Source organism: Ziziphus jujuba, chromosome 9 (genome assembly GCF_031755915.1).
Source record: "Ziziphus jujuba cultivar Dongzao chromosome 9, ASM3175591v1".
Taxonomy (NCBI): Eukaryota; Viridiplantae; Streptophyta; class Magnoliopsida; order Rosales; family Rhamnaceae; genus Ziziphus; species Ziziphus jujuba.
Window position 1 is genome coordinate 25727675 of NC_083387.1, and position 26566 is coordinate 25754240.

At 33.3% G+C, this 26566-nt stretch overlaps 3 protein-coding genes across 11 annotated transcripts; 2 read left to right on the forward strand and 1 right to left on the reverse strand.

Annotated features, from left to right (window-relative positions):
- Nucleotides 1-800: 800 nt before the first annotated feature.
- LOC107427627 (dicarboxylate transporter 2.1, chloroplastic) lies at nt 801-7937 on the forward strand. Of its 4 annotated transcripts, none has more exons than XM_025077571.3 (6): nt 801-1894; nt 3948-4261; nt 5669-6117; nt 6742-6871; nt 7297-7329; nt 7462-7937. In XM_025077571.3, exons 1-4 carry the CDS (start codon nt 1031-1033, stop codon nt 6855-6857), a joined length of 1743 nt encoding a protein of 580 aa, XP_024933339.3. In that variant the 5' UTR covers nt 801-1030; the 3' UTR covers nt 6858-6871; nt 7297-7329; nt 7462-7937. The 4 variants fall into 4 exon arrangements, with proteins under 4 accessions (XP_024933339.3, XP_048336075.2, XP_015893500.3 ...); XM_048480118.2 differs by having other exon boundaries at nt 7297-7325; XM_016038014.4 differs by lacking the exon at nt 7297-7329.
- A 2082-nt stretch (nt 7938-10019) lies between these two features.
- LOC107427617 (phosphatidylinositol N-acetylglucosaminyltransferase subunit P) lies at nt 10020-14576 on the forward strand. 5 transcript variants are annotated; one of them, XM_060811388.1, is made up of 7 exons: nt 10046-10101; nt 10210-10283; nt 11156-11418; nt 11862-11937; nt 13285-13403; nt 13594-13710; nt 14344-14576. In XM_060811388.1, the coding sequence occupies exons 3-7, from the start codon at nt 11232-11234 to the stop codon at nt 14373-14375; spliced, it is 531 nt and encodes a 176-aa protein (XP_060667371.1). In that variant the 5' UTR covers nt 10046-10101; nt 10210-10283; nt 11156-11231; the 3' UTR covers nt 14376-14576. The 5 variants fall into 5 exon arrangements, with proteins under 5 accessions (XP_048336106.1, XP_048336109.1, XP_048336111.1 ...); XM_060811387.1 differs by having other exon boundaries at nt 10051-10101; nt 11107-11418; XM_048480149.2 differs by having other exon boundaries at nt 10020-10283; nt 11107-11418.
- Nucleotides 14506-26495, reverse strand: LOC107427615 (probable DNA helicase MCM9). Of its 2 annotated transcripts, XM_016037998.4 has the most exons (20): nt 26223-26495; nt 25997-26099; nt 25771-25870; nt 25504-25642; nt 24373-24439; nt 23768-23942; nt 23297-23396; nt 22590-22687; nt 22352-22417; nt 22097-22189; nt 21138-21254; nt 19414-19486; nt 18652-18718; nt 17342-17423; nt 16815-16936; nt 16649-16716; nt 15717-15826; nt 15586-15633; nt 15352-15504; nt 14506-14884 (listed from the first exon to the last, which is right to left on the reverse strand). In XM_016037998.4, the coding sequence occupies exons 1-20, from the start codon at nt 26345-26347 to the stop codon at nt 14802-14804; spliced, it is 1989 nt and encodes a 662-aa protein (XP_015893484.3). In that variant the 5' UTR covers nt 26348-26495; the 3' UTR covers nt 14506-14801. The 2 variants fall into 2 exon arrangements, with proteins under 2 accessions (XP_015893484.3, XP_060667369.1); XM_060811386.1 differs by lacking the exon at nt 26223-26495 and having other exon boundaries at nt 25504-25640.
- Nucleotides 26496-26566: the final 71 nt, after the last annotated feature.

Below are 26566 nucleotides of genomic sequence, written 5' to 3' on the forward strand. Positions count from 1 at the left end.
GAAGAGTAAAACAAAAAAGATTGGAAACGGATGGGTAGTTTTCATTAAAGCCTTTAAAACAAGGGTATTGGGCCAAATTTCCCATATTTCAATTGTCTTTTTAGAATGTGGCTTTTTGGGACAGAAAACTGGGCCGTTAAATGTCATATTATAAACGGGTCGATCATTACTATGGGCCTATACATTTGAAACATGGGCTTGGACCAGCAGATCAATTCATTCCCCCAACATGGGCTTGGGCCTATACAACTCGATTTTATTTTATTTTATTTTATTCGTGTAGATGCTAATCAATGACAAATATGTGACAAACATTCGCCCATCTCTAATATTTAATATAACAATTTACCGTTATTTTATAAATAAAAACAAAGTAAACCTTAAAAAAATAAAATAAAATAGTGACGATTAAAAATGTAAATTTTTTGTAATCAATTATAATATCCAAGCTTTGACCGAAAAAATATATATATAATATCCAAGAATATCTACCCAAAAAAAGATAATGAAACCTTATGGATTGATAAACACATATTCAACAATAAACTTAACATACTAAACCGTGCATAAAATAATGAATGAGTTTTTATCATTTATGGTTAATTTATTTTATGTGTGTCTACAGCCCTGGCTGTGCATGTGGCCAGAAAGCCTGCTCTCCTTTCCAACCCAAAAACAATGGTTGATAATTCTCAAACACCCAAAAAAAAAAAAAAAAAAAAGAAAAAAAGGAAACAAACAAACAAACAAACATGAAAACAATAGGCACGGCTAAATCAAGCCTCAAACAGGATATAAAGAAAACAAAAACAGAAAAAAAAAAAAGCCAAAAAAAAGAAAAAAAACCATTGATTGATTTAAATTCCCTCCTCAACATGCCCACTTTGGCATTCTTCATTGGTCTTCATCGGGAGCTCCGCTCCTCTTTTGAAAGATAAAAAAGAAAAAAGAAAAAAAAAAGGCTCTCCTTCTTCTTGCAGATCTCCATTTCAGTTCAATTCACTCTGTTTCTCTCTCCAATTCCCTAACAATGGAGAGCTCTGCCCTCCACTACTCTCTCTCCACCACCTCCTCTTTCTCTCTCTCTTCCCGCACCTCTCTGCTGCTTCACAATCGCTCTCGTCCCTTCTCCAAATCTCCACCGTCCATCCCCCATGGCTCTGTTAATCACTCCTTCCCGACCCTCCGATCATCCACACCACTCTTTTCCCACAAACCCAGTATCCTTTTCTCTCCCCTCTCAAAACCCCGCAAAACCCACTTCTCTATTCGAGCTTCTTCTTCTTCTTCTTCCCCACCACCACCACCACCACAATCCCAAACCAATAATCCCCCTCCGAACCCATCACCGTTTCAGGGAGCGAAACCAATCCCATTAATCATCTCCATCGCCATTGGCGTCGTCGTTCGCTTCTTCATCCCCAAACCCGTCGAAGTTTCACCGCAAGCTTGGCAATTGCTTGCCATTTTCTTATCCACCATTGCTGGTCTGGTTCTGAGCCCATTGCCGGTCGGGGCTTGGGCTTTTCTCGGTCTGACGACTTCGATAGTGACTAAAACGCTTTCTTTTACGACGGCATTTAGCGCCTTCACGAACGAGGTGATTTGGTTGATTGTAATTTCTTTCTTTTTCGCTCGTGGCTTCGTGAAGACTGGGTTGGGGGATAGAATCGCTACCTACTTTGTGAAGTGGCTGGGGAAGAGTACATTGGGTTTGTCTTACGGGTTGACGATCAGCGAGGCTTTGATTGCTCCGGCAATGCCCAGCACGACGGCGAGGGCCGGCGGGGTCTTCTTGCCGATTATCAAGTCGTTGTCGCTCTCGGCGGGAAGTAAACCGGGTGACCCTTCAAAAAAAAAGATTGGTTCTTATCTAATTCAGTCCCAGTTCCAGGTTACTTATATTTCTTTACTCGCTATTATTTAATTATCATGCTCAAGGGTCGTTTTAGTTTTTACTATTTTTTCTTTTCTATTTTTGGTGTACCTTTTTTGGATTGAATTTGTTGAAACTTAGATATGTTATATATTTATGTATGTATGTATATATTTATATGAATGTTTCTTTCTATCAAGGCTTGTTGAATTATAATTCTCTCTCTGTTTTTCTATGTTTTTTTTATGAGTAGTTTTATTATCATTTTGCTTTTCTGGTTTTGTTTTACAAGTTGGTAGTTTGTTGTGTGACAAGGTAAACACGTTTTATACTAACACTCTGGAAGCCTTAAAAGCCGTTACTTTTAGATTATTTGCAGAGGAAATCATCTTATTTAAACGTTAGGGACACTTCACTTCTGCATGGTTCAGTTGAAACGGGGTCTGGAAGCCTTAAAAGCCGTTACTTTTAGATTATTTGCAGAGGAAATCATCTTATTTAAACGTTAGGGACACTTCACTTCTGCATGGTTCAGTTGAAACGGGGTTGACTGTAGGAATTTCAATGTCCCCAGAGATTGGTTTGGTATGATATGCATTGATGGAATCCGTTTAAGTGTGCAAGTGGTGGTTCCCATGTCAAACATTGAAGTTTTTTTAAATGAGTTAATCTGAAATGCTTGTTCAGACAGAGAGATTTCAATTTGCTGATGAACTAAGCAGATGACTACATTCTCTAAATTATAGTGTGATTTGCTTCTTGTTAGACCAAGGGATTTCTTGTTGCGCTATTTCAATGCTGAAGCATGGAACTTTGAAGATTACATTGCTCAAAACTTGGTTTTTCTCTTAAGATCTTTATCAAGAGGTGCTTCATTAATAACTTACAGGATGAGCGTCTAAGAAAGATGATTTGTGTAATGGATAATGCAATTTTCAATGTCTTCAAATTCAAGAGGGAGGCAAAATTGACATAATGTAAAGGGTAAGCTTAGATATAGATTTATTTTATCATTAAAATAACTTCAGCCACTAGATATGAATTATTAGGTTTGAATGGGCATAAATCCGTGGTAAGGAGCCATAGTCAATGGATCTTACTGAAGTATGTAGAATCCATTTGTATCAGGTAGACTTGATTGTCAATATGAGATGGGATTGATAGCATCAATGATGTTGCATGGAATTGAGTTAGTGTAGGGTGCAGGTGTATCTGATGGTGTCAAAGTGGATTTTCACTCACCTTACATATTATGGAATATTTTCTTAGGTTAAAGCAAAAGTTCCAGTCCTTTGACATAGTCCTCCTATAGTGACTGGATAGCTAAAAGTTTCACACCTTGTCAAAAGAACCTTCTTAGAGTGTCATAGAAGGTGTCATATTTGCCTAATCCCAAAGTCTTGGGACATATAGTCTTGGTTAAGTTATTGTCTGTTCCTTTTGTGGCTTCTACTTTGGCAGTGTGTTTGTGCACATTCAATAATGACTTTGATAGCGGGTGGACACATTACTCAAAACTGTGTTGTAGGTTTACTAGTATATAGATATTATGTAAAGCATTCAGAGAGTGTCCATCTTGTAGGTTTATGGGTATGTCAACTATTCTGGGGCATCTATGTATGATGGGCACAATGCTTCCTGATCATCAGATATCTGCACTTGTATCTTTCCTCAATGTGATTATTAGCTTTGAAGGATTTGGTAATAAATTTTACATTGTAGCATATAAGGTTTTTTTGGTATATATTGGCGGTGGTGGACATCATCCCAGAATAAAATAGAAAATGGATGGAGTTTCTTTATGATTTAGGTTATTATGACAAGCTTTATTATGTTTCTGATGGAGTTTTCTATTAAACATCTATAATTTTGTCACTGTCATCACTATAATTTTGCCTTTTTTGCTTAGCTGGGTTAAATATGTTTGTTCTTCTTCAGCATTTGAGATGATGCCGTATTCTTTTACTTTTTTTAAATTTTTTTTATTTATTAGAGCACGGTAATGATTATCAAGAAAGAAAAAGGCCATCTGATACAGTTGTGACATGCATTGTCTTGTATGATGTGGCAGTCTGCTGGTAACTCTAGTGCTCTTTTCCTTACGGCTGCGGCCCAAAATTTACTATGCCTTAAATTGGCTGAGGAACTCGGGGTAATAATTTCAAGCCCTTGGATTGCTTGGTTCAAGGCTGCCAGTTTACCAGCTTTTGCTTCGCTTCTAGCTACTCCACTAGTTTTATACAAGCTTTATCCTCCCGAAACGAAAGATACACCTGAAGCCCCTGCTATGGCTGCCAAGAAACTGGAGCTTTTGGGTCCTGTGACACGAAATGAATGGATCATGGTTGGTACAATGCTTCTTGCAGTGTCACTGTGGGTCTTTGGGTATGTAGCATTCTTTGCTTCGATTATTATTTAACTTCTCCATTACAACATGTCATCATAATTTTATTTTTTCTTAGTTTTTATTTTCTTTTTCTCCCTCTTTGGGATTTGTAGATGCAAATCATCAAGAAAATGACAGAGCCTACTTTGTACCTTCTATATGCCTTAGCTGTTAACAATACTCATTATATTTTGATTGAAATTGTTTGATGACTATGGGAGCTAGTTGATGCAACGTGTAGAGCCTTTGTTTGTTTTGTATTTTGGTTCTTCACGCATTGAGTTTGTGTGTACATGAAATATTTCACAAGTATATAATCATTTGAAGATTTTCTCATCTAAAATTGTCTTTGCAGATATTGGTTCCATGCTGTATTCTCAAGATATCAAGTAAAAGGTCATTTTAATGTGTCAAGTCTGAAATGTAATTATTTTGTTGATGTAGTACAGATAGGGTAGAAAAGAAGCAGAAAAATTAAAGATAGGGTTCTAATATGACACTAGAACAATTTTAGGAATCACTCCTAAAATCCCTAAGCATCTCACCTAATTTTAGTTTGCATCATGCAAAATCAGATAAAAGAATTTCCTAGAAAAATTTTCTTATTATCATCCGTTGTCTCATAGGGTTATAAAGACCCTATTTATAATAAAACCACCTAACAACATAAGGAAACTAAAATGATAGGAAACCCTAATTAAATAAGGAAACTAAATAATAAAACCACCTGAAAACATAAGGAAACTAAAATAATAATAAAACCCTAATTAAATAAAGAAACTAATTAAACTAAAACTACTTGGATCCTTAAAAGTCCCAAATAAGCCCATCTTCACCCCCTGATCATGCCAAATCAAAGTTTAGGTCTTAGAATCTGGTTTTCCTTTCCTTTGATAAGTTTTCAAAGATTGTTTCCATCTTGCATCTATCCCTTTTTCCATCTTGCATCATTTATATACATGATAAAAAAGTTGTATTTAACTTCCGGAATGCAAGAGGAAGAAAGGTCCTGTGGAAGATACATGAGCAGTAATTGGCTAACTGCCATATCCTTTAATAATATTTACTTTAATATATCAGAAGCATAAAATACCTCTGCTTTTGTGTGCTTCATGGTGACTAGAATAGATAATGGAGCCATTCAGAAATTAATTTTACTTCTTGTTTACCTTGACATGCCCTAGTTATATTCTTTTAAAGATTAGTTCATGATCGTAGTATTCTCAAATCAATTTGCTTTTAGCTTTGGTGTAATCATGACTTAGTAGTTGCAAATCAGCTTGTTATGTTCTTATGAACAATAGTCAACAGCTTTCATAAAATCTTTGAGATATGCTATTTGTTAAGAATATACATCCATTTCTCTTCTATTTCTGATTTACCATGTGTTTTTGGTATGGTTGCAGAGAAGCTCTTGCTGTAGCAAGTGTTGTAGCTGCAATGATTGGTTTATCTATACTCCTTTTGTTAGGAGTCCTTGATTGGGATGATTGCTTACGTGAGACATCAGCATGGGATACCTTGGCGTGGTTTGCTGTTCTAGTGGGCATGGCTGGGCAACTGACAAATCTTGGTATTGTAACCTGGATGTCTGGTTGTGTTGCCACCTTACTTCAATCCTTCTCTCTGAGCTGGCCGGCTGCATTTGGTGTTCTTCAGGCAGCTTATTTCTTTATCCACTACCTGTTTGCAAGTCAAACGGGTCATGTGGGTGCCTTATACTCTGCATTTCTTGCTATGCACTTGGCAGCTGGGGTACCTGGTGTTTTGGCAGCATTGGCTTTAGCTTACAATACAAATCTTTTTGGTGCTATAACACATTATAGCAGTGGGCAGGCTGCTGTATACTATGGAGGTTTGCTCCTCTTTACCCATATGTCACTACTTATCTGTTTTCCGTTTAACTTGTCATATGTAAAATTGGTACCTTTTTTTTTTATGAAAACAAAGTCTCCCCTCTACTTTGACCATATTGTCGATTTGACCCTGAAAGCCTTTTCTTCCTCTTGAACAATGTTAATCTGAAACTTCAGTTATCTGCAAATCAGGTCCTTCAGTGAATATTTTTTTCCCCTTAAATTTAATAAAATTATAGCATGTATATAATGAGTGTATATCGTAAGTGGTACAACTAAAAGATCATTTAAGCTTATTTGACAAAGAAAAGAACTTAGGAGGAATTATAATATTGAAATAAAATAGCAAATCATAGTCAATCTTACAAAGACTTTATAATATTTTTTGATCCATTATTTTTTTCTTCAGAAAAATAACATTATTATTGATCGGTTCCTTTTCAATTTTCTCACATTATTGTCAAAATTAGCAAAATTTGATATGATGGACTGTATTTCTAAGTTTTTGGTACTTCAAAAGCTTAGAATCAAATTTATATTGGTCAATGCTTTCCCTTCTCTCTCTCTCAATGGGTTTCTGGGATTTTGGACTGACAAGTTTTATTTCCCTTTTTTCCCTGCAGCTGGTTATGTAGATCTTCCTGACGTGTTCAAAATGGGCTTGGTGATGGCTTTTATTAATGCTATCATCTGGGCAGTAGTTGGATCGTTCTGGTGGAAATTTTTGGGCCTATATTGATTTCCAATTTTCCTGTAAGTAAATAGTGGTCCTTGCTGTTGTATAATGTCCTATTCCAGGTCCCAGTAGAGCTCATCACTTTTTCTGAAAGAAAATTTTCAAATTATAGTTTTGAAATTATATTAGGTTCTTTCTGTTTTATTTACAACTTGTTGCAATGGTTCTCAACTTCTCATTGAAAAAAGAATGATTTTTTTCGGTGAAAGACAAAATAAATTATCAAATACAATTTCCTCAATTTCTTCTTTGGTAACTGTGCATGGTTTACTCTTTCCTTTTGCTCTATTCTTTTATATGACCTTCTCTAAATTATTACCATGTAGTTTTGTATGTTATTGATGTTTAATTTGTTTACCTAAAGAGCTTTTCTTTTATGTTGTCTAACCTTTTTGGATAATTTTTCCTTTTGGGACATGTTTACAACCTTTCTTTGTCATAGCATTGGGAATGAGGAGTGTACTTGAATAGGTGGGTAGAATTTCTGTCTGAAAGTCTTTGCACACTTTCCAGTTTATTAGAGTTGATTTTATCTAGATTGCATTATTCATTTCATAAGCACCCTTATTTGGTATTCACTGAGGCATTATTCATCTAAATTTGACAGATAATGCACATACAGTATAGAGAAACCTGGTACTCTTTGGTGGGTAATTTTGTTTAGCTGCGGCAATATGTCCCTGAATATTAGACCACAGCACCTGTAGAGTGCAGTTTTATTTAAGCTACTATTTTTCTTGCTTCAATGTCACAAGCAACCAACAAATATACAACCCATGCTCATCCTGCACCATTGTTAATGCCGAATAATCTCTGGTATATACAGTTATTAACAATAGATTCTGTGATTTTGTATTCTACAAGGGTAATTACATAAACATCCCCATTTTTCTGTTTTTCTTTTTTCACATATTTACCATTATGTTCTGATTTATTAGAAATATATCCCTTTCTATTTATTTTTGATGAATTATGTAGCCGTTTGTCATTTAAAGATGACAGGCAAAGTTACTCAATTGAGATTAATTTCTCCAAAATATCCTTTCTATACTTTTATTCAATTGTAATGCAATATTCCATCAATATTGTTGTGTTTTCCGTATTATATCATTTTTGTATGCTTAAGATTGTATTAAATGTTTTATTTCTTTATTTTTCTATTTATTATAGTCTTACTATCGAATGCATGTGTTCCTTGCCGTGTTGGCTTATGGTTTGTTTGTACCCATCCTTTAATCTATGAACTCTTCTTAGTCATTGCTCACTGTCATTATCATAGACAAGCAAACCTGAGATGATAGTTGTTTTATGCTTTTACTTGCCAGTTTTACTCAAGAATGAGTGGGAGTTTGTGTTCAACCCTAACACCTAAAATATTCATAGCTTGCTCATATGATTGAGCTTGATTTCAGCTTAAGCTAGATTTAAGTTATAAATTACATAGTTTGAACTTAATTATACTTTATGAGGTAATAAGTGGAGCCTAGCTCACTATATGATTTGCCTCATAGAATGGTTTATTTTGCTGCTGCCTCTGCTTAGATTGTGAAAAATGATGGCATGGTCATGTTGCATATCTATCAATGATCAATGTTTGAGACTCTCATATTTTGTGCAAATTGGCTTTCTTGCTCAATTCTGCAATTCAGGATGGGTTGATTAGTTTGTTTGAAATTAAAGTTGCTAGAAAATAGATGATTGTCACACTGCTTCTTTTGGTGACATTTTGCGAAATAGTTGTAGAGCATTTTAAGTTTTAATTTTCCATATCGAAAAAAAAAAAGAAAAAAATGGAATTGTTGGATTTGGAGAAAGAATGAAAGAAAAAGCAAAAAAGACAGACGGAGGAGAAGATTGTAGCCACAATTTATTTCTGATAATAGTCTTGACTTTTGGCGTGAATCTCTTCCGTGGTTCAGGCCGGGTAACATATTTTTTGAACAATTTTATTCTTTCTTTCAGAGTCCTAAACTTCTAGTGCTTTATCAAGTTTGACAACGTAATTAAAAAAGGAAAAAATAAAAAAAGAAAGCATTTTTCCGAAAGGAGAAGTGTTCTATCATGCCACCAACCAATCAATTGTTGCACAAATGATCTATCAAATGTGTAATTATATTTTTAAACGCCTAAAATCTCATCCTTACAACCTTACAATAAAATTAAGTAAAATTATTATTATATTACATTTTTTATAAGCTTATCATTCTATCCTTCAAAACATATTTTTTCTAGTTCAAAATTCCTTAATTTTCTGAACTCATAATTTATTTAAATAATAATGATAATTATATTTTTTTCGTATTAACTGAAGCATAAAATTTTTAGTTTTAATTTTATTCAAACAGTATTTCATCTCTCTCTCTCTCTCTCTCCTTTTTTGTTTTTTAAGAAAGTGCATATATTATTTGTTGTCCAATAAATAAAATAGTTATTTAAATGCATAGAAAAGTTCAAATAAGAAAATCAATAATAAAAAAGCTAGGTACTTTTGATATATAGAATAATTATTTTTATAACGAACAATAGTTTCTATTTATATATTTGATAAAAATATTGAATTAAAATTAAGGTTTAACTTTTATAAATATATTTTTTTAAAATGTTGAAATTTGATAAAAAAAATAATTTTAATTTAAATTTTAAAGCTCCTAGAGATTTAAATATAAAAATATAAATTTTGAAATTTTAAAAAAAAAATTGTTGTTCTTTCAAAAGAGAAATATCTATTCTATAGGATAATTATTTTTAAATTCAAAAAATTATTATAAAAAAACTAAATTTATGTAATAAATATTTAGTTACTATATTTATTCCATTAATCATAATCCTCTCTTTATTTCTTATTTTTGTTGCCTTTGCGTAAAAAGTTTTGCTATAAAATAAAAAAATATGATTTATTTTTGACCCAAAAAAATTTGTTAATGACCTCTTTTTTATTTTTTATTTTTTTTAAGAAAAACTTTGTTAATGACTTAATGCGTTAATGAAAATGCTCTTACTATGGAATGCTTTTACTAATTATTAAATGTGTTAATGAAAATAAATAAAATAAATAGACAGTCCGTGCAATTTGGGTAAAAGTAAAGGGTCTCCGGCAGCAAAATTTCCCAAACGCTCGTGTTAGTGGTATTATCGCTATTCCTCAAAGATGCAGAGCAGGTGACAGAAGCAATTACGATTGATCCACGTTCTATTCCCAACTTTCTGTTTGGTTAAAAAAAAAAAAAAAAAAAAAAAAACCCCTGAGGTATCGTAAAAGAAACGGGCTTTCAGAGTCTTTGCTTTTCAAGTTGTTTATCTGTTTATCTGTATCTGAAATTGTTCTTTGCTATCTTATCGGATCAAAATGGCCAAGAAATTGAAATGCGAATGGCATCACGAGTTGTAGAATGAAAGAAGAAAAGCAAGAGGAGGCTGAGGCCTGGGAAGGTAAGTCTGAGAAGCTTGTTTTAATGGTTTTTGTGGATTCTAATTTCGACTTTTTTGTTTTGATTTGTGTAGAAATGCACTTTTTTTTATTTTTTTGGTGGGAAATTGTTCCCTAACTTATTTTGTTGTCGTATTATATTTTGATTGCAACAGAAGGATGATTTTCTCAGGTAAATGGTTTTGTAAACACGATTAAACTGTCTTATTTTGAACTGAAACAATCGTTTTTCTTTGATAAGTTCAATTTAAACTTGATTTGTAGCTTAATAATTCATGTTTAGTTAATTTCACATTGAAATTCTAATATAATAATATGTATCCCTAAGCATAATTTTATATACTTAGCATGGAATTCAATGTTCACATTTATAGTCTGACACATTTATATTACATTCAAATTTCTAATATATTATTACCTGGTTGTTAACGCCTAGATCCTTTTAAGTAAAGGAGATGAAAAAGAGGGAGGTTAGGTGTTGCAACAAATGATCTCATACAAACCCATAGTTAGTTATTTTGATTGACATTATAATGTAAAAAGTGCAGCCTGTGGAGTGGATGCAGCTAAAGTGGAATGTGATAAGGACCCAATATTTGCGGTCCTACGACGAACTACATGAAATGAACAATCTTATCAGAATAACTCCTTTTTTTGTTTTTTGTTTTTATGTTTTTTTTTTTTTTTAAAAAAATATGCCATGTATGCATTTCCAAAAAAATGTCTAGGAGATAGATAATTATTCTCTTTATCTCTCTTCTTCTATCTCATTGGCAGATTAAAATTCTAGTTTCATGATGTTTGTTCCAATGTCTCCTCTTACAGGCTGTTTCTAACTTTTGACCAGAGATTGTAATGCTTTGTCACTTTGCAGCCAGGAGAGCCTTTTACTTTTCATAAGTTGAACATTAAGTGTGTTAAGAGTCCTGGATTATTTGAAAGCTTGAGTTATGGAAGATTCTTATTCTGTTAGCAGCCCCAGAAGAACTCTTAGTGTATCGAAGAAGGGGGGAGCAACGTTGTCCTTTCAAGAGCCAGATGACAAGGCATTTGGATTTGGGTCGTCTGGAGAATATGGTCCCAAATCTTCAGAAGTTTATGGATTTGTAGGGTCTATCACAACTATTGTCGCTACAGGTCTTCACATTTCCTCTTTATCTATCATGCATGTTAAGTTGAACTCATACTTGACTGCAGTGGATACTCTAATGCTGTGATAATTTTATGGTATTAACTTTTGAAACAATAATTGGGTTTTTTTTTTTTTTTGGTTGTTGTTGTTGTTGTTGTTGTTTGAGAACATATATTTTGCTAATTTGGATATTAAACTTTTAATATACTCATGAAAAATGCGTGAGCCTATTTGTATGATGTTGCTTGGACCTCAGTGTCAATTATATGTGCATGTATATATAATATTTGATAATGCATTTAATTATTGTATGTGACTACACAAAAGTACATGCATCTTTATATGTGGTGAGGTTTTTTAAGAATACACTGTTGTATTGTACATTGCTATGAACTTGCTAAGGCACTGGGTTCTTGAGTTCTCATATGGTTTAATTACTACCTCTTAGCAGCTGTATTTTTGGTATGGGCATACGTTCCAGAGTCTTGGCTACATTCTATTGGGATCTCTTACTATCCTAGCAGGTCAGCTAATTTCTATGATATGTGCATCTGGTGAACTTTGATATACTTCTGCTATAAGTAATTTATGGTTTATTGAACATGCAGTAAGATTTATTTAGTGTTTTTTTTTTCAATTTAAAAAAAAAATAAATAAATAAAAACCATTTGGTTGAAAGAAAAAGACCATTCGCACTTTGATGTTGTTCAGTTAGTTTGGGCTCACAAAGGATGTGCTAATCAAATTAAGGTTCAATTTTTTCACGTTGAGAGAACTATATGGCAAATGGTCCTTCCAAATTAGTTAGTAATGGAGTTTTTTAGAAGCTATTTAGATATTTACTATCCTGGCTGGTCAGTCTGGTTTGTTTCTACGATTTCTGTATCTGGTGTGGCTTAAGTGTTTTACGTTTTAAGGAAACTTATTGAAAGAAAAATCTATTTCATTTTCTCATGTACAAAACCTTTGAAAAATAAAATTATCAGCAAATCTTGATGCGAGTCAGCTAATTTCAGACTCACATAAGGTGTGTAAGTCCAATTGAGTCTCCAGAAACAGTGTGGCGAATCCTTTCTAAAATTAGTTGAATTATGGTCTCTCCAGAAACATCCCTGAGGAAGTTGACTATGTGCATAATAAAAGTTATGACAAAAGTCCAGAGGAAGTGGCTTTTGGTGATTATATTCAAATAAATCAAACATGCAAAGAAAATATTGTAGCTGTTTTGAGGTTCAGTGTTTTGGGGAGAGAAAAATTATATAGCTAAAATTTCCTTTTGTTTGGATTGAATGATGGAATCTTCTGAAACTATATCAAGAAAATAAGTAGAGATGGGCTAACTTGCTGTGTTGATGATGAATAAATTTTGACAAAAATGATAAGAAGCTTGGTTTTATGAACAAGTTCAATAGATAATATTAAAAAAGAGGAAAAAGAAAAGAACAATCTTAGCTATTATTAGGTTCTACTTTTTGTAGTGAGAAACTTTTTGGTTTTGTATTTCCTCCAAATTTAATGGTCAAAAATTTCAACAAGAAAGTCAACTATGGTTATGCAATATGAATAAATACTTTTTGAAGAAAATGATGAGGATGCTGCTTTTCTATGAATTTATTTCAGAATATGTAACAGCTTTAAAAAAGATAAAAATGTTTGAGCTGTCTAAGTCTAAACTTAAAGACACGTTTTGCAAAAAAAATAAAAAAATAAAAAATAAATAAAAAATAAAATAAAATAAAATAAAATTTCCAAGGCTACCTATTTTGAAAATCTTTTAAGTTATTGATTATCTGAGGATATTCCTTTTGAGTACTTGTCATTGAAGTGCACAAGTATTAGTAAGATGTATGTTTACCCTTTTGCCTTTTCAGGTATTGGGCACTGGCAGTGCCAACCTACACTATTATGGCAATTGTATTAGCATTGGGATTTTACATTGGCCTCAACTTTATGTCCACTCCTCCTCCTACTTCTTTAAATACAATGTTCGGTGAGTCTCAAATTCTCTTCTCAGAAATATGCTTTGGAGTTTAGGAAGTTCCTTGCCTTGCTAAAAGCTTGAAACTTTTTTATTGCATAATAGTTTGAGCAATTATAATAGTATTAATATTCTTTATATTATTTTCTTAATTTTGGTTCTGCTCATTGTAATAATAAGTTTTGTAAAACCTTCTTTGCAGATGAATTCAGTAGAGAACCCTTGGCTTTTATGCTTTCGCCGGGAGGAGAAGATCAGCCAATCGAACCCATATCTGATATTGGCATCCACAAAATCAATCATTTCATGTTTAATGATGGTAAATGATAATCCACGCATAAGGCGTGATTAACCTTCCTTGCTATTTGATTAGTTTTAAGCCTTTTAGCAATAACTAGATCAATGTATATTTTTAATTCAATGAGAATTTAGTTCCAGATAGAAAATGTTTCATTTAGGCGTGATTAACCTTCCTTGCTATTTGATTAGTTTTAAGCCTTTTAGCAATAACTACTTTTAGCAATAACTAGATCAATGTATATTTTTAATTCAATGAGAATTTAGTTCCAGATAGAAAATGTTTCATTTAGAATAGCAGTACTGAGTAGCTTCTTGTTCATTAAACTGACCTGCTAGCAGGGCTAAAGATTCCAAAAGAACTGCAGCCTCAGTGATGTATATGTCCATATCAATATTATAGCTGCTAACAGGAATGAATTAATTATGATATACAATTATTACTTATTTATTTATTTTTTTGTGATATACGATTGTGATCTAGATAGCCACTATTATTGACGTGTATGAGATAGGACTCTTATATTAGCATGTTCAATCTCGAATGATGGTATAGGTGAAATATTTTAATATTTGAGATTATTTTTTAAACTTCTTTATTTAGACAAAATTATACTTATCAAGCATGTTAATAGTTCTATTTTCGATTTTTCAGAAATGAAAAAGAAAAAGAAAGCAAAAAAATAAAATGAATACCGAACAGGCCCTTGGCTTTCAGTCCAAGTTGAATGGAACAGGAAGCTGAAAAGATTCACTTCTACTTTCCTGAAAGCAATGCAATATTGGGGAGAACATTTTACAATTACATTAATAAACATATTTAGAAATGTGATTGTATTCGTAGACTTTCAATATAACAATTCTTCATAAGAGCGTTTTAATTTAAAATTTTTTCAGCGTCTTATAATTTTACAAAACAAAATATCATGCAAGATTTCTGTTAACATACAAAACTGCTGCAAAATCAACCAGTATATTAGCCTCATTCATGAGTGGGAAAGAAATTTTCCCATTTCCCATTCCAAAATACGGTCGTGTTAGACTATGCATCGTGGTCATGTAAGTTTCCTGGTGTGACCTTATCGTTGATCTGCCTTTGATTTCCATTCAATCTTATCTGTTCAAGCTTTCCGTACCTTCAGGGAATTCATTGAAGGATCCTAACCTTTCAAGGATCAGATTCTCTTGCTTTGTGTCTAATGATTGAGTCATTAAGATAGTCAAAAGGCAAATGTGGCATAGAATATTATGCATGCAGAAATCTTTAAAAATGTAATTGATGTTGATATAAAATTCAGGAAATTAAACAAAATTTCTAGATCAAACACCTCTATGAAAGAAGAATAACGGGGAAAAAGAAAAAAATACAAAAAACACACACACACATAACACAAAGCCCCTAGCATAGTCAGATAGGAACAGTGTCAAAGGGCCACCGCAATGCAAACGGGGTTGAATAATTATTCCAGCTAATACACATCATACCCATACTCCCTAAATTTTGGCATGTTTGCATGCATTTATGCACATTCAGATCCACATCCATGGTCATATGCATGTCTATATGACTAAGCATGGACAAAAATTAGAGAAAGGAAGATGCAGAAAAATAAAAATAACTGGTAAGGAAAAAGAAACGCAGACAATTAATTGGGAAGGATACATTCCATATCAGGGTTTTCAGTGAAATTTGAGTGCAGGGCATTGCCAATGCTGTCCACGATGGCTGAGGTAGTCATGGATGATTCAATGCATAAAATGGCTGTAATGGCATCTAACCGAGTGACCTCATTTCTGAACATTAGTCTTGCATGTGCTACAATATTAAGAAAGTTATAATCTTATGGAGCAAAACTGGGTTTTAATATGATTTTTCTATTGACTGAGTTTGACATACCCTGAGCTAGGCGTATCAAACTTTCAAGCATGCGCACAGTCGTCCTAGCTGAATCACAACAATTTTTGTTTTTAAATGGATAGAGAATAATGATAGGAATATTTAGGAAATAAATTTTGTTTAGTAAGTACCTGCATTCTGCGTTGCCGATCTTCTTTGTAATTGATAATAGCTTGAGATAACTTTTTCAGCCTCCTTAGTAAGGACAGGCCTAAAGTATCCTTTAACAAAGTGAATGTACCTGAAAGGTGCACTCAGCAACTTGACACTCATGCTTCCTCTTAAAGCAGAAATATGTAAACTTTAAAATCTGTTCGGTTAGTATTAATGTGAGAGCTTAAAATTATTAGGAGGTGAATCCAACTATTTACACAAAGCTAAGATAATAGATATTTAATATCCCTTACCAACAGGCCTAATTGGGACCCACAGGTAGCATAATTAACTAATACAAATATAGTTTGACAGGATTTGAACATCAATTAGACAATTATGCTCCAATACTCTGTTAAGTTACTGTTAAATCCCAGAGCTAAGACAATAAGTGGGCCTAAACATATATCTAACAAAATAGTAAATAATAATATAAAATATGGTTGCAAATAAAATTTGCGACATTACAGTATCTAGAGGCACTGCAATGCTAATTTCATAGGGAGAAATTTAATAGATCTTAAGCTTTGACTTGTCTTGTAGTGGCTAATAATAATGGCTACAACCATGTGCATTAGCACAATTTATTTAACTAGTTTCTGGTTTAAGATATATTTTCTAAAAGATCCCTTGTCAAAAACAAGCAGAAAACCAAACTGAAATTAGTGTGACACGTCTACGGTATGCTTTATATACTTAGAATTATTATATGGATCAGTTAGCGTATTCATCAAAATTTCCCAACCTTAACTTAGAATACATAAAATACAAATAAGTAAATAAATAAACGTACAATGGAGAACTAGTATAAGTTAAAAGCTGATTGGTCAGAATTCAATCAAGTATATATTGAGCTAGCAGTATTGCATTAAAGGTATAGAAAGGTTTTAGTGCTAGGAAATTATTTGACCTCCGAAGCATGGAAAAGGGCCAGATGTCTGATAAGTCTCCAGCCTGTTCATCTTCATCTGGTTCTCCCTGAAAAGTATTTTAGTAACAGAATTGTGACCTAGGTACATCAATGATCTTTAAGCAAACAACAGGATGCCATCTCCATGACTTTAGGACTGGAATACCTCAGAAAGAATGTGAGATGACACAACTCTATCCCATTCAGGATTCTTTGTATCCAAAAGGACGAGGACAATATCAAATCTGCTCAATAACGGTCCAGAAAGTGCAGTATTGACAGACAAGGCTACAAAAAAAGAACAAAGATGAAAATCAGGGAAAAGAAACAAGCGAAAACCAAACACAACCACCTGAAAGGCTGAAAAATTAGAAGTTTTAATTGTCCATTGTGGTATCTTGAGTTGCATACACTTAACATATTAAACATTTGGGATTAAATAACTTAACAGGTATCCGTGTATAATTGTCTAAATGGTCTTCTGTTCAAATCCTGCTACCTTTTGTTTCTATTTGTATATTGTACTGCTTAAACTCTTAACAAGGTTACTATTACATATTTATATATTCCCCTTAGCCACTAATATAAGAAAATAAATTTAATAATCTTCACTCACAACTTGGAACTTTCAAAATCTAGCAAGCGTACTGAAAAAAATAAATCCAATTACTATATCCACTGGCTGAGTAATACATTGATCAGGATCATAATGTCCCTTGGGATTTGTGGCACCAAAAACAATTGTCCTAGTATTTAGAGTTGTCACAAGACCAGCCTGAAAAAAAAGGGACAAAAAGGAAATCCTCAGTATCCATTCTTCTCCCAAGCTATCAATTGATAAAGATATTAACTCAAATCAACAAAAATGTTAACTGGACTTCTGTTTGGGAGAACTTTACAAAAACACAGTAAGAAATTTTAAGAAGTTGTATAGACATGGAAAGAAATGAAGATGGCATTGTATACATTAACTAAACAAATAATATGGCACGGACATTGCAATAAAAGAATATAAAGATATGCATATAACATGTAACAATACAATAAATCCTATATCACAGGTCCTTCACATAATCACTAAAATTAATTTGAAATGCCATTACGTCTGTCTTTTCCCTTTAATTGCCTACAGCTTAAAAAGTTCTGTCCGGAAATCATAACTGAGGCCAAACAGAACATTATAAGTCAAGGATATTCACTACAATTGAATTTGGTCCTCTACAAGAGATGAATATCTTTTACTGGTGTGAAATGCTGGGCTTCCCATAATGCCAGCATTATAATGAGACCTCCCCTCATAGAAAACTAGCCGTCACAATTTCCCTAATTACTGTTCAATGCAACCTAGCAGGGATATTTTATGCGCAACCTAGTATGCCTTGGTCCCCTACTGAAAGCACCAAGGTCAGTGGCCCATGCCTCCTCTGAGGACAGCTTTCACCCTAAGTTCTATAAAGCTTAGTCCAACAACGTGAAGACACTAAACTCCATTCAGTTCCCAAGTTACACTGAAGACTAGATTTCATATACTGGCCCCTCCCATTCTAACCACCCACCAGACTGCTTGTGTTGAACCAGACAATCAAACCCATTATAACTCTTCAAACATACCGCCCTTCTGCTCCCCTGGAGGCACTAGCCTTGCAACCCGTTGTGAAGAACTAAAATAAGGTGTGGGGATTGAGTACAGGTCAGAATACCAGAAAAAACCACAATATGTGTCACCTAGCCCCACTCATATGGATCGCTGAATGAACCCTAAACATTTTTTATAATTATGCTTTCAATCATTAGACCTTGAACTTTTCATACAGCTCCAGTTACAAGAATCAAGAAATGGAAAAAAAAAAATCTAGTAAGGAGTTGAATATTCCAAAGCAACCCTTTGCAGAATTGTAACGGCAACATTGATACACTTCTATAAGGATAGTAATCATTCTCCAGTTTAAGTGCAAATAACAGACTGCAGTTTTGTTCGTCACAAAAAACAAGAGAAAAGCTACCTTGGCAACACTTATGGTCTGCTGCTCCATTGCTTCGTGTATGGTTGCCCTATCGTGTTCTCTCATGCTGTCAAGTAAAAGTAACATTATCTTGTTTTTATGTGTTGATTTATCCCAGATTTTCCACATTGCCTAAAGACTCATGTTCCTCATTAGTGACAAAAGAAAGTAGTGAGGATAGACACATCATCATTGAAGATGCAATTAGAGAATTTTAATTTAGATTCAGTGGAAAGAAGAGATTCATGCATTCAATGCAAAAGTTTTAAAACATGATTTCTAGATATAGTATTTAAAGCTTTGGCTAAGAAGATCCAAATGCCACATTTAACATTGCAAGAGAAAGATAATGTTTATTTTTTGGGTTCTGACCAGATTCACAATGGTAGCATTTGAACTTTATTAAAAGATGTTTCAGTAAAGAACATTAGTTTGGCTTCGATGAGATCATGATCAAAGTATTAGATCATTTGTAAAAGGTTAAAATGACTGATATTTCTCCTACAACCACCTGTGTTTCTCTTAGGTCAATCACATCATTTTAACACAAAATACTCACCAAATTACGCATAACCATCTCCAATGTAGTAGTAAAGTATAATAATGATGAGGCTAAAAATGAAGCAGCGACAATATGAATAATGTTGAAATAGTAAATAAAAAGAACATCATGGCATGGCAATGTAATAAACACAGATTATGTATGGTAAATTGAATATAAGAGAGTCTAGAAATGAAACATAAGGAATTCAAACATTGTACCTATCAAATTCATCTATGCAACAAAGCCCTCCATCGGCTAAAACAAGAGCCCCAGCTTCCAACATCCATTCTCCTACAGCCGTCATGTTGATTAATCCATGTAAATTAACATTGAATTAAAAATATATATTGTATATAACAATAGGTGGAAAATAAACCATAGATGCCAGATAATGTTTTATATTTGAAGAATACAAGATAATATGTTTTAAGAGAGACTTTAGAAGAGCATATCAAGTAAGGTCATCTATGGCCAAATGAAATGCAAAACATTCATCTAAATTTTTCTATTTTGGCATGCTAATTATGAAATGGAATTGCTACATGTTTCTACATTAACCATAAGAAGGAGGCCCCCAGGTATGTGCCCCAAATGTGGCTTAGACCCTCAATATTGGTCATAGACCCCAAACAGCATAAAGCAGTCAATTTCAAGATGGTTTAATAGGAGTTCTCTCAACTTATGATTCATTGAAAGAAAGAATATATACACTCCAAGGATCTCAAAGGACCAAAGCCCTCCTGGATTTTCTACTAGCTAATTACTTTGATAGAGAAAAACTACAACCTGTGTATGTCAGAAGCAAAGTTAAGTGTCTTTTGCATAATAAATGTACTTTCCCCCTCGTTATCATATATGAGCACGTGAAGGCCTTGACTTGGTGCAAGGCTAGAAGCAAGTTATGAGTTCATTGTGCAGAAACAAATTACCTATAGCTAAATACACCCTTCTAACGTTTCTAAGAGAAAGTCTAGTTCAGAACAAATACAATCCCCTTGGAGGTGACCCATTTAGAACACCGGTTCAATTTTTGAAGGACCTACATGTGAGGGGAAGTGTTGGATTGGTTTGAAAAAGTTGTACATACTCCTTAATAACTAAATATTTTGGAATGAAGGACTTAATAAGAATCAAATTTGATTATTTTTAAGATAGCCATGGCTTGACGTTGTGGTTAAAACAAATCTGGAATTTTTTAGGAGCAGCACAGCTGAATGTCTTTGGAAGCTAGAGTAAGGATATAATGAAAATCAGACACTAATATAAGGAAAGATGATTGTTCATGGATAAAGTAGAAGACAGCTAAAATGGAATTAACAAGTAAACTTGAAAATTTGACGTGCTATTCTAGCCTATCCAATCTGTTGAGATTTTTTAGGTCAAATTGATGGAGTATATTTTGGTTCTAAAAAAGGAATAGGATAAATTGATAAAATGGCACTTGATTGAGGTCTTGATAAGGCTCAAATTGAATGTACTAGTAGGAAAAAAAAAATTATATACATACATAAATAAAGAAGATGAAATTAGAAAACTTTAAACCTCAAATTCAGTGTTAGCTGTGCTTTTGATCTTGTGGTCCATGTCAACCATGAGAATGTTGTTACTCCAATATTGTATTAGTGCAATAAGAGGGTTAAAGGCATGGATAGCCATGGTAGAGGAGTATGTATCATGTTCGTATGATCATCCAAACAAGTACAACTCTTCAGTAGAAGCATTTACAAGACAAATGCCCTTAGTTATGATCAAGTATCTTATATTTTGCACAGATGATTACTACCCATTTCTTCCCCAAACAAGTACAGTAAAGAGAGATGAAAAATTAGCCTGCATCCAAAAACTTTCAGTAGAGATGAAAGTGGTGCGGTAACAAACTTATTGCAACTACAGACAGAATTCTAACTTACTTAAAGATACAAATAGAGAAATGAAAACCTACCTCCATCCTTCACTGCAGTGACAGTTAATCCAGCGCTTGTGCTTCCTAAGCCAGTAGTAATAACAGATCGGTTGCTTAACTTAGCAGCAAATTTCAGAAACTGAGACTTCCCAGTGCCTAAAAAATCTCCAAATTAGACAAGACTTTAGCATGTATAACACATATATGGAAATGCGCATCTACCATGATTAATTGCACTGACACCCAACAATCATAAGAATGGGAGTCTAGGTTAAAATTATAATCAACTATGGAATGGTTTGCAGTGGCAAAGCAAGAATTTTCATGGTGGGGGAATAATAAAATTATTAAAAACAATTTCTAAAACATCTAATATTCATAGACAATAAAAAAATTAGAATAAGAAAAATTTATTCATTAGTTACTAATCAATAAAATGGCTTTTTTTTTTTTTTTTATTTCCCTTTTTTTTTTTAATTACTGTATCATTTCCTTCCAAATTCCAATTCCCCAAAACTAAAGAAATTGGGATATGCCTAAACTCCTTTGAAGAAGATGTCCACAAAGAAGCCCAAAACTTAACAATATCCAATAAAATCTTTACATCTTGAGTATTATCTTAAAAAATCCTAGCATTTCTTTCCAATCGCAAGGACCAGAACAATATATTTTTTTTGGAACAACCATAATAATTCATTTCTAATTCTATCAACCACAATCTTTTTAATGTTCACTTGCAATTTCTCTCATCTATATAAAGCTTTTTAGACTCATCAGTAGATATCCGACAATATATTTTTCTTTTCAACTTAATTATACTCCTTTTGAGTCTAAGTTATTATTGTTGATGGTTTTCTGTTCATGGTTAAGAATTTGTGATTCTATCGTTTCTTATATTTTTGTTAAGCATCCAATTATGCAAAATAAGTTGTAGAGTTATTATCTATTTGCAGGTTTTATGATCCTAAGTAATAAGAAACTATTTTATCGAGACTCACCTGGATCATCAACAAGAAGTAAATGAGATTCTCCTCGTACCTTTGTCCCAGAAGCATCAACATGTTGCACACCTCCAATAAGTGTTAGTGCAACTAATTTAAACAAACAAACAATGAATGTTATCAATTTAACCGGAATTGATTATGAGAACTATATTCTGGAAAGAAAATGAAAAAATTTGGATGAAATGTTTATTATAACTGATTATGAATTTCACAAATAAACATGATACATGAATACAAACAAGTATGTACCTGCAAGCTTTACAGTGAAGAGCCCAAAAACTTGAGGGCAAATACCTCGCAGGATGGCATTTCTCCCTAAACAAATTTCAAAATACATTGGATTTTACTGACAAAAGGATTCTGAAACTCGAAGCAAAATATTTCATGAGTGACAACTTAGTGGAAAATAATCAATATCGAATTATTCTTCATCATCGTTGGGAATAATATTACTCGTGAAAACAACGTGCATGAAGCAATAATCCACCTTCCAAAGGGGTATCTCTGAAGCTCGACCAGAATTGCTTGAATTGTGTAATAACATCATCAGGAATGTCAATGGCTGATTTCAGCTCATTAGTTCTCCTATATATGAAAAAGGTATACGTCAATAATACAAAAAAGAAAGACTATAGGAATGAATAGGCAAGACAAACCATTTTGCTAGTCCATATACTTGAACATAGTTGACTAAAATTTGTTACTTATATGCTGAAAGTACTCAATTTCTGCTTATCCCAACGAGTCAAAACTCAATTTTAAAAAATCATTTTTTATTGTTCTTCTTTTTTGTGATAGGGAGAGGAGAAGGATGTTGACTGTTAAATCAATCAATAAGAAGAATTACTTAGCAAATTTCAAAGGTCTTATGAGCAGTTCCTGCTAACCTTCCTTTATGACAACATAAGTCTCACTTTCTATTTGATTATTTGATGGGCCTCCAAGTATGGTGGAAGCTTAATCTTTTGGGATTGCTGGTAACTTATCACAACTTGGTCCACTTACATAGTGATTACCCCTAAAGATTATAGTTTAAAGAATTCATAACTGGTTTTGAACCACTCCTTGCAAACTATAATTCCCTTTTAGGGCATGAAATCAAGTTTCAAGTATAAAATGCAAATAACAGAATTATCTATATACGACCTTGACAGATTGAAATAGGATTCAGCAATGTTCATGGGGTACTATTACCTCACATTATTTGCAATCAATACTGGATCAAGGTCACAGCGGACATCTTTTACATCAGGAGACCATTTTGCAGTTAAGATTCCAGTAACTACAACGTCATCTGCCCAACATTTAAACTACTACTACCATTAAAATGACAAAATAAAATAAAAATAAAAAAAGAGGTGCAGTTCAAATTTATAATAAAAAAACTTATCTAAGGAATTTAAAGTAGAATTAACAGAAAATTTAACAACCCTCTAGTGACGCCCAACAGAAATTCCGCTTCAAGTTTTAGAAACAAATTTGAATCTTATTTTATTCAGCAATAAATGGCCATCTTAACTTGCATGATTCAATAACTAAAGGAGTAGATTTGACCATTCAGCTAAAATTCATAATCAAATGCTTCACTATAAAATTACTATGAGAGTCAGTATGTAAGGAGGTTAATTCAAGAGAATTGAAAACCCAAGCTCCCACATGTGGTACCTCCAGCTTTAACAATATCGACAAGATCATCTTTTAGAATGACAGCGATTGAACGAGGAATGGCTCCAACACCCAGTAAACGTGTACTCTCTTGGATTTTGATTTCCTGATAATCATGGCATATTATAGAACCTTCTAAATATTTGAACTTTGTTCCTCCACAGGGTTTAGAACTCTGCCATCAGAAACATTATATCGGTCACTAAACTCTGAAAGGACACTTTGTATTATTACACCATAAAGCGAATAAATATCTTATTGCATAACTTCAGGATTCAAAAGATGCAGACTCAAAAACAAAATAATGAGTAAAACTCTCATCCTTCGACTACTGAGTACTAACCTAAATGCACTTATAAAATTGAAATTTCATTCGTAAAATCTAAGCTAATGTTCTTTATTGCTGGCAATATTTGAACTTAATGGTTCTAAAAATCATAAAATTTCTCAAGTTAAGATCAGTAGATGTGTATATGACACTTTTAAACTGTTATACATGTAGCCATGTTATGTTAACTACTTCATCGATACCAGGTTCAAAATCTCTGGCTTTAATAGATAAGAAACTAATGGTTTGACACAACCTATGTTAGCAGACAATATACCTGAGAAGGGCAATGGGATGGTAGTTTTATGGAGTTTCTGGTCTCTATCTCTGGAAAAATTAGGAATCTGCAGACACACATAGCAAAGAATCTGTAAGATACACATCGCAAAATACAGCTGGCATAAAATCTTTATCTCCCATTAAATCAGGAAATACAAATTTTTTGTCAGAGTAAGAAAAGAAATATATCACAAGAGAGATGAAACAAATTTTCCCTTTTTATAATAAACGAAATGACTTCATCAGTAATTGCTAATAGTGTTAAGTGTTTTTGAGTTGGCTGACATGCATAGTTGGTCTATTTGCATCAACTTAAGCTATTGGGATTGGAAGTAACTTAACTAGTATCAGAATAGGAATTTTACTAAAATACAGCTTTCCTAAAATACATTCTATCACAAGTTGGAATTCTGCACTAACATTGATTTCCAAGTTCCTGGTTTGCAAGCCTAAAATTCTCAATGGCTTCTTCGATAGAAAGGTTTTGCATTAGATTACTATTGTGGAGAATAAGAAGAGCTTGGAACATGAGTAAGCACATGGGACTATGAAACAACATGATTTAATGGGCTCATTTTATGAATCACATTATTAAAAATAAACACGTACATTTATTGCAACATAAGTATTCAAGGAGGGTATTATTAATGTTACTTCATGATTGAAAAATACTCCAAGAGCTTTCAAAACCTTATGCAACTTACGTGGTATCAATCTTTTCTTTCATAGATTATTTATTTTTTATTTATTTTATATCAATTATGGAGATCGAGTAATTGAAGGAATAATGCTTCTGTCCCACTGTTCCAAACCGACCTACTAACAAGCCTTAATCGAGGTTAACATTATTTATACCACGGTTGGTTGTTTAATAATATAGAATCTAACTGTCTGATTTATCCCATTTACAGCTACATTAGTAACTCTTCTCTTCCTTTACGCAAATCCACAGCAGGCAAAAAAAAAAAAAAAATAATAATAATAATAAGATAGATTGGACCATTTTACTCAAACTTACAAATTACCAGTTTTCCATAGCAAGCAATATAGGAGAGTTCATATGAGAAATACATGTGCAAGGCTGTGTGTACTACAGTAAAGTGATTAGCAGCTCAGAACAAAAACCTACTTGTGCTGACATTTCTGGCACATATACCACCTCTCTCCTTCATACATTTTTATGGCGCCAGACCGGATTACTGTCCCTTTAAGTGTGAGAAGAATCCCACGATGCTTAACTCTCACACTTCCGATTCGAGGAAAAGTCTCTAATTCGCAGCAAAGATACATTCAACAATCACAAATACAGAACAGAATAAGAATTTACACATTTGAAACAACAGAATACATTAAGCAATCTCAAATAGAAGAATAAGAAGAAGAAGCCGCAGCATACCTGGGCATTCAAGTGGGGAACCGCCGATATCGATCCTAACATGAATGAATTCCTTCTTAATCCCTTGGTTGGAACCTTTCAAATCCTCCAATATCACTTTCTGCAAAAACCAGAAAACATACCCACATCAAAATTCATCAACTCAAAAACCATTGTTTTCACGAACCAAAACCACCTATGGATTACAATGTTTGAGGCAATGAACAAAATTCAGCAATATACATACATGAGCCCAAACGGCTGCCTGGTCGAAAAGCTGCAAATACTGGATGGGTTGTGAGAAAACGAGGCGAGCGAGCCCAGGATTATCATCCATTAGCTCTGCGAAACTGACAAACAGCAATAATAAATAATTTTTAAAAAAAAATTAGAGATTTTTAGAGATTAATGAGACAAAATAAATAAAATAAAATAAAATAAAGAAATTGAGTTGAATTGGGGGAAGTAAGTACTCGACATAAAGAGGGTAATGGAGCTTGGTATCGGGAGAGAGAGTGATGGAGTGGAGTTCTTCGGAACGACGGCGTATTAGAAATGTCGCGAAAGCTTTGACTGGATCAGGATCTTCCTTCTTCATCTTGCGAGGTCTGATTGAGAAAAAAAAAAATGATGAAGATGATGGAGAAGATTCAGAAAAGTAGAGCCGCTGTGGATGTATTTAGGCGGGAACAGAAATAAAATATTAAAATTATTATTATTTTGTTAATCGCGGACAGTGGGCTCTGGGCCAATATGACCCGACTCTACACCGAAAACCTATCTAACCCGACCCAATATTAAAAGTCGGTTCGGCTAA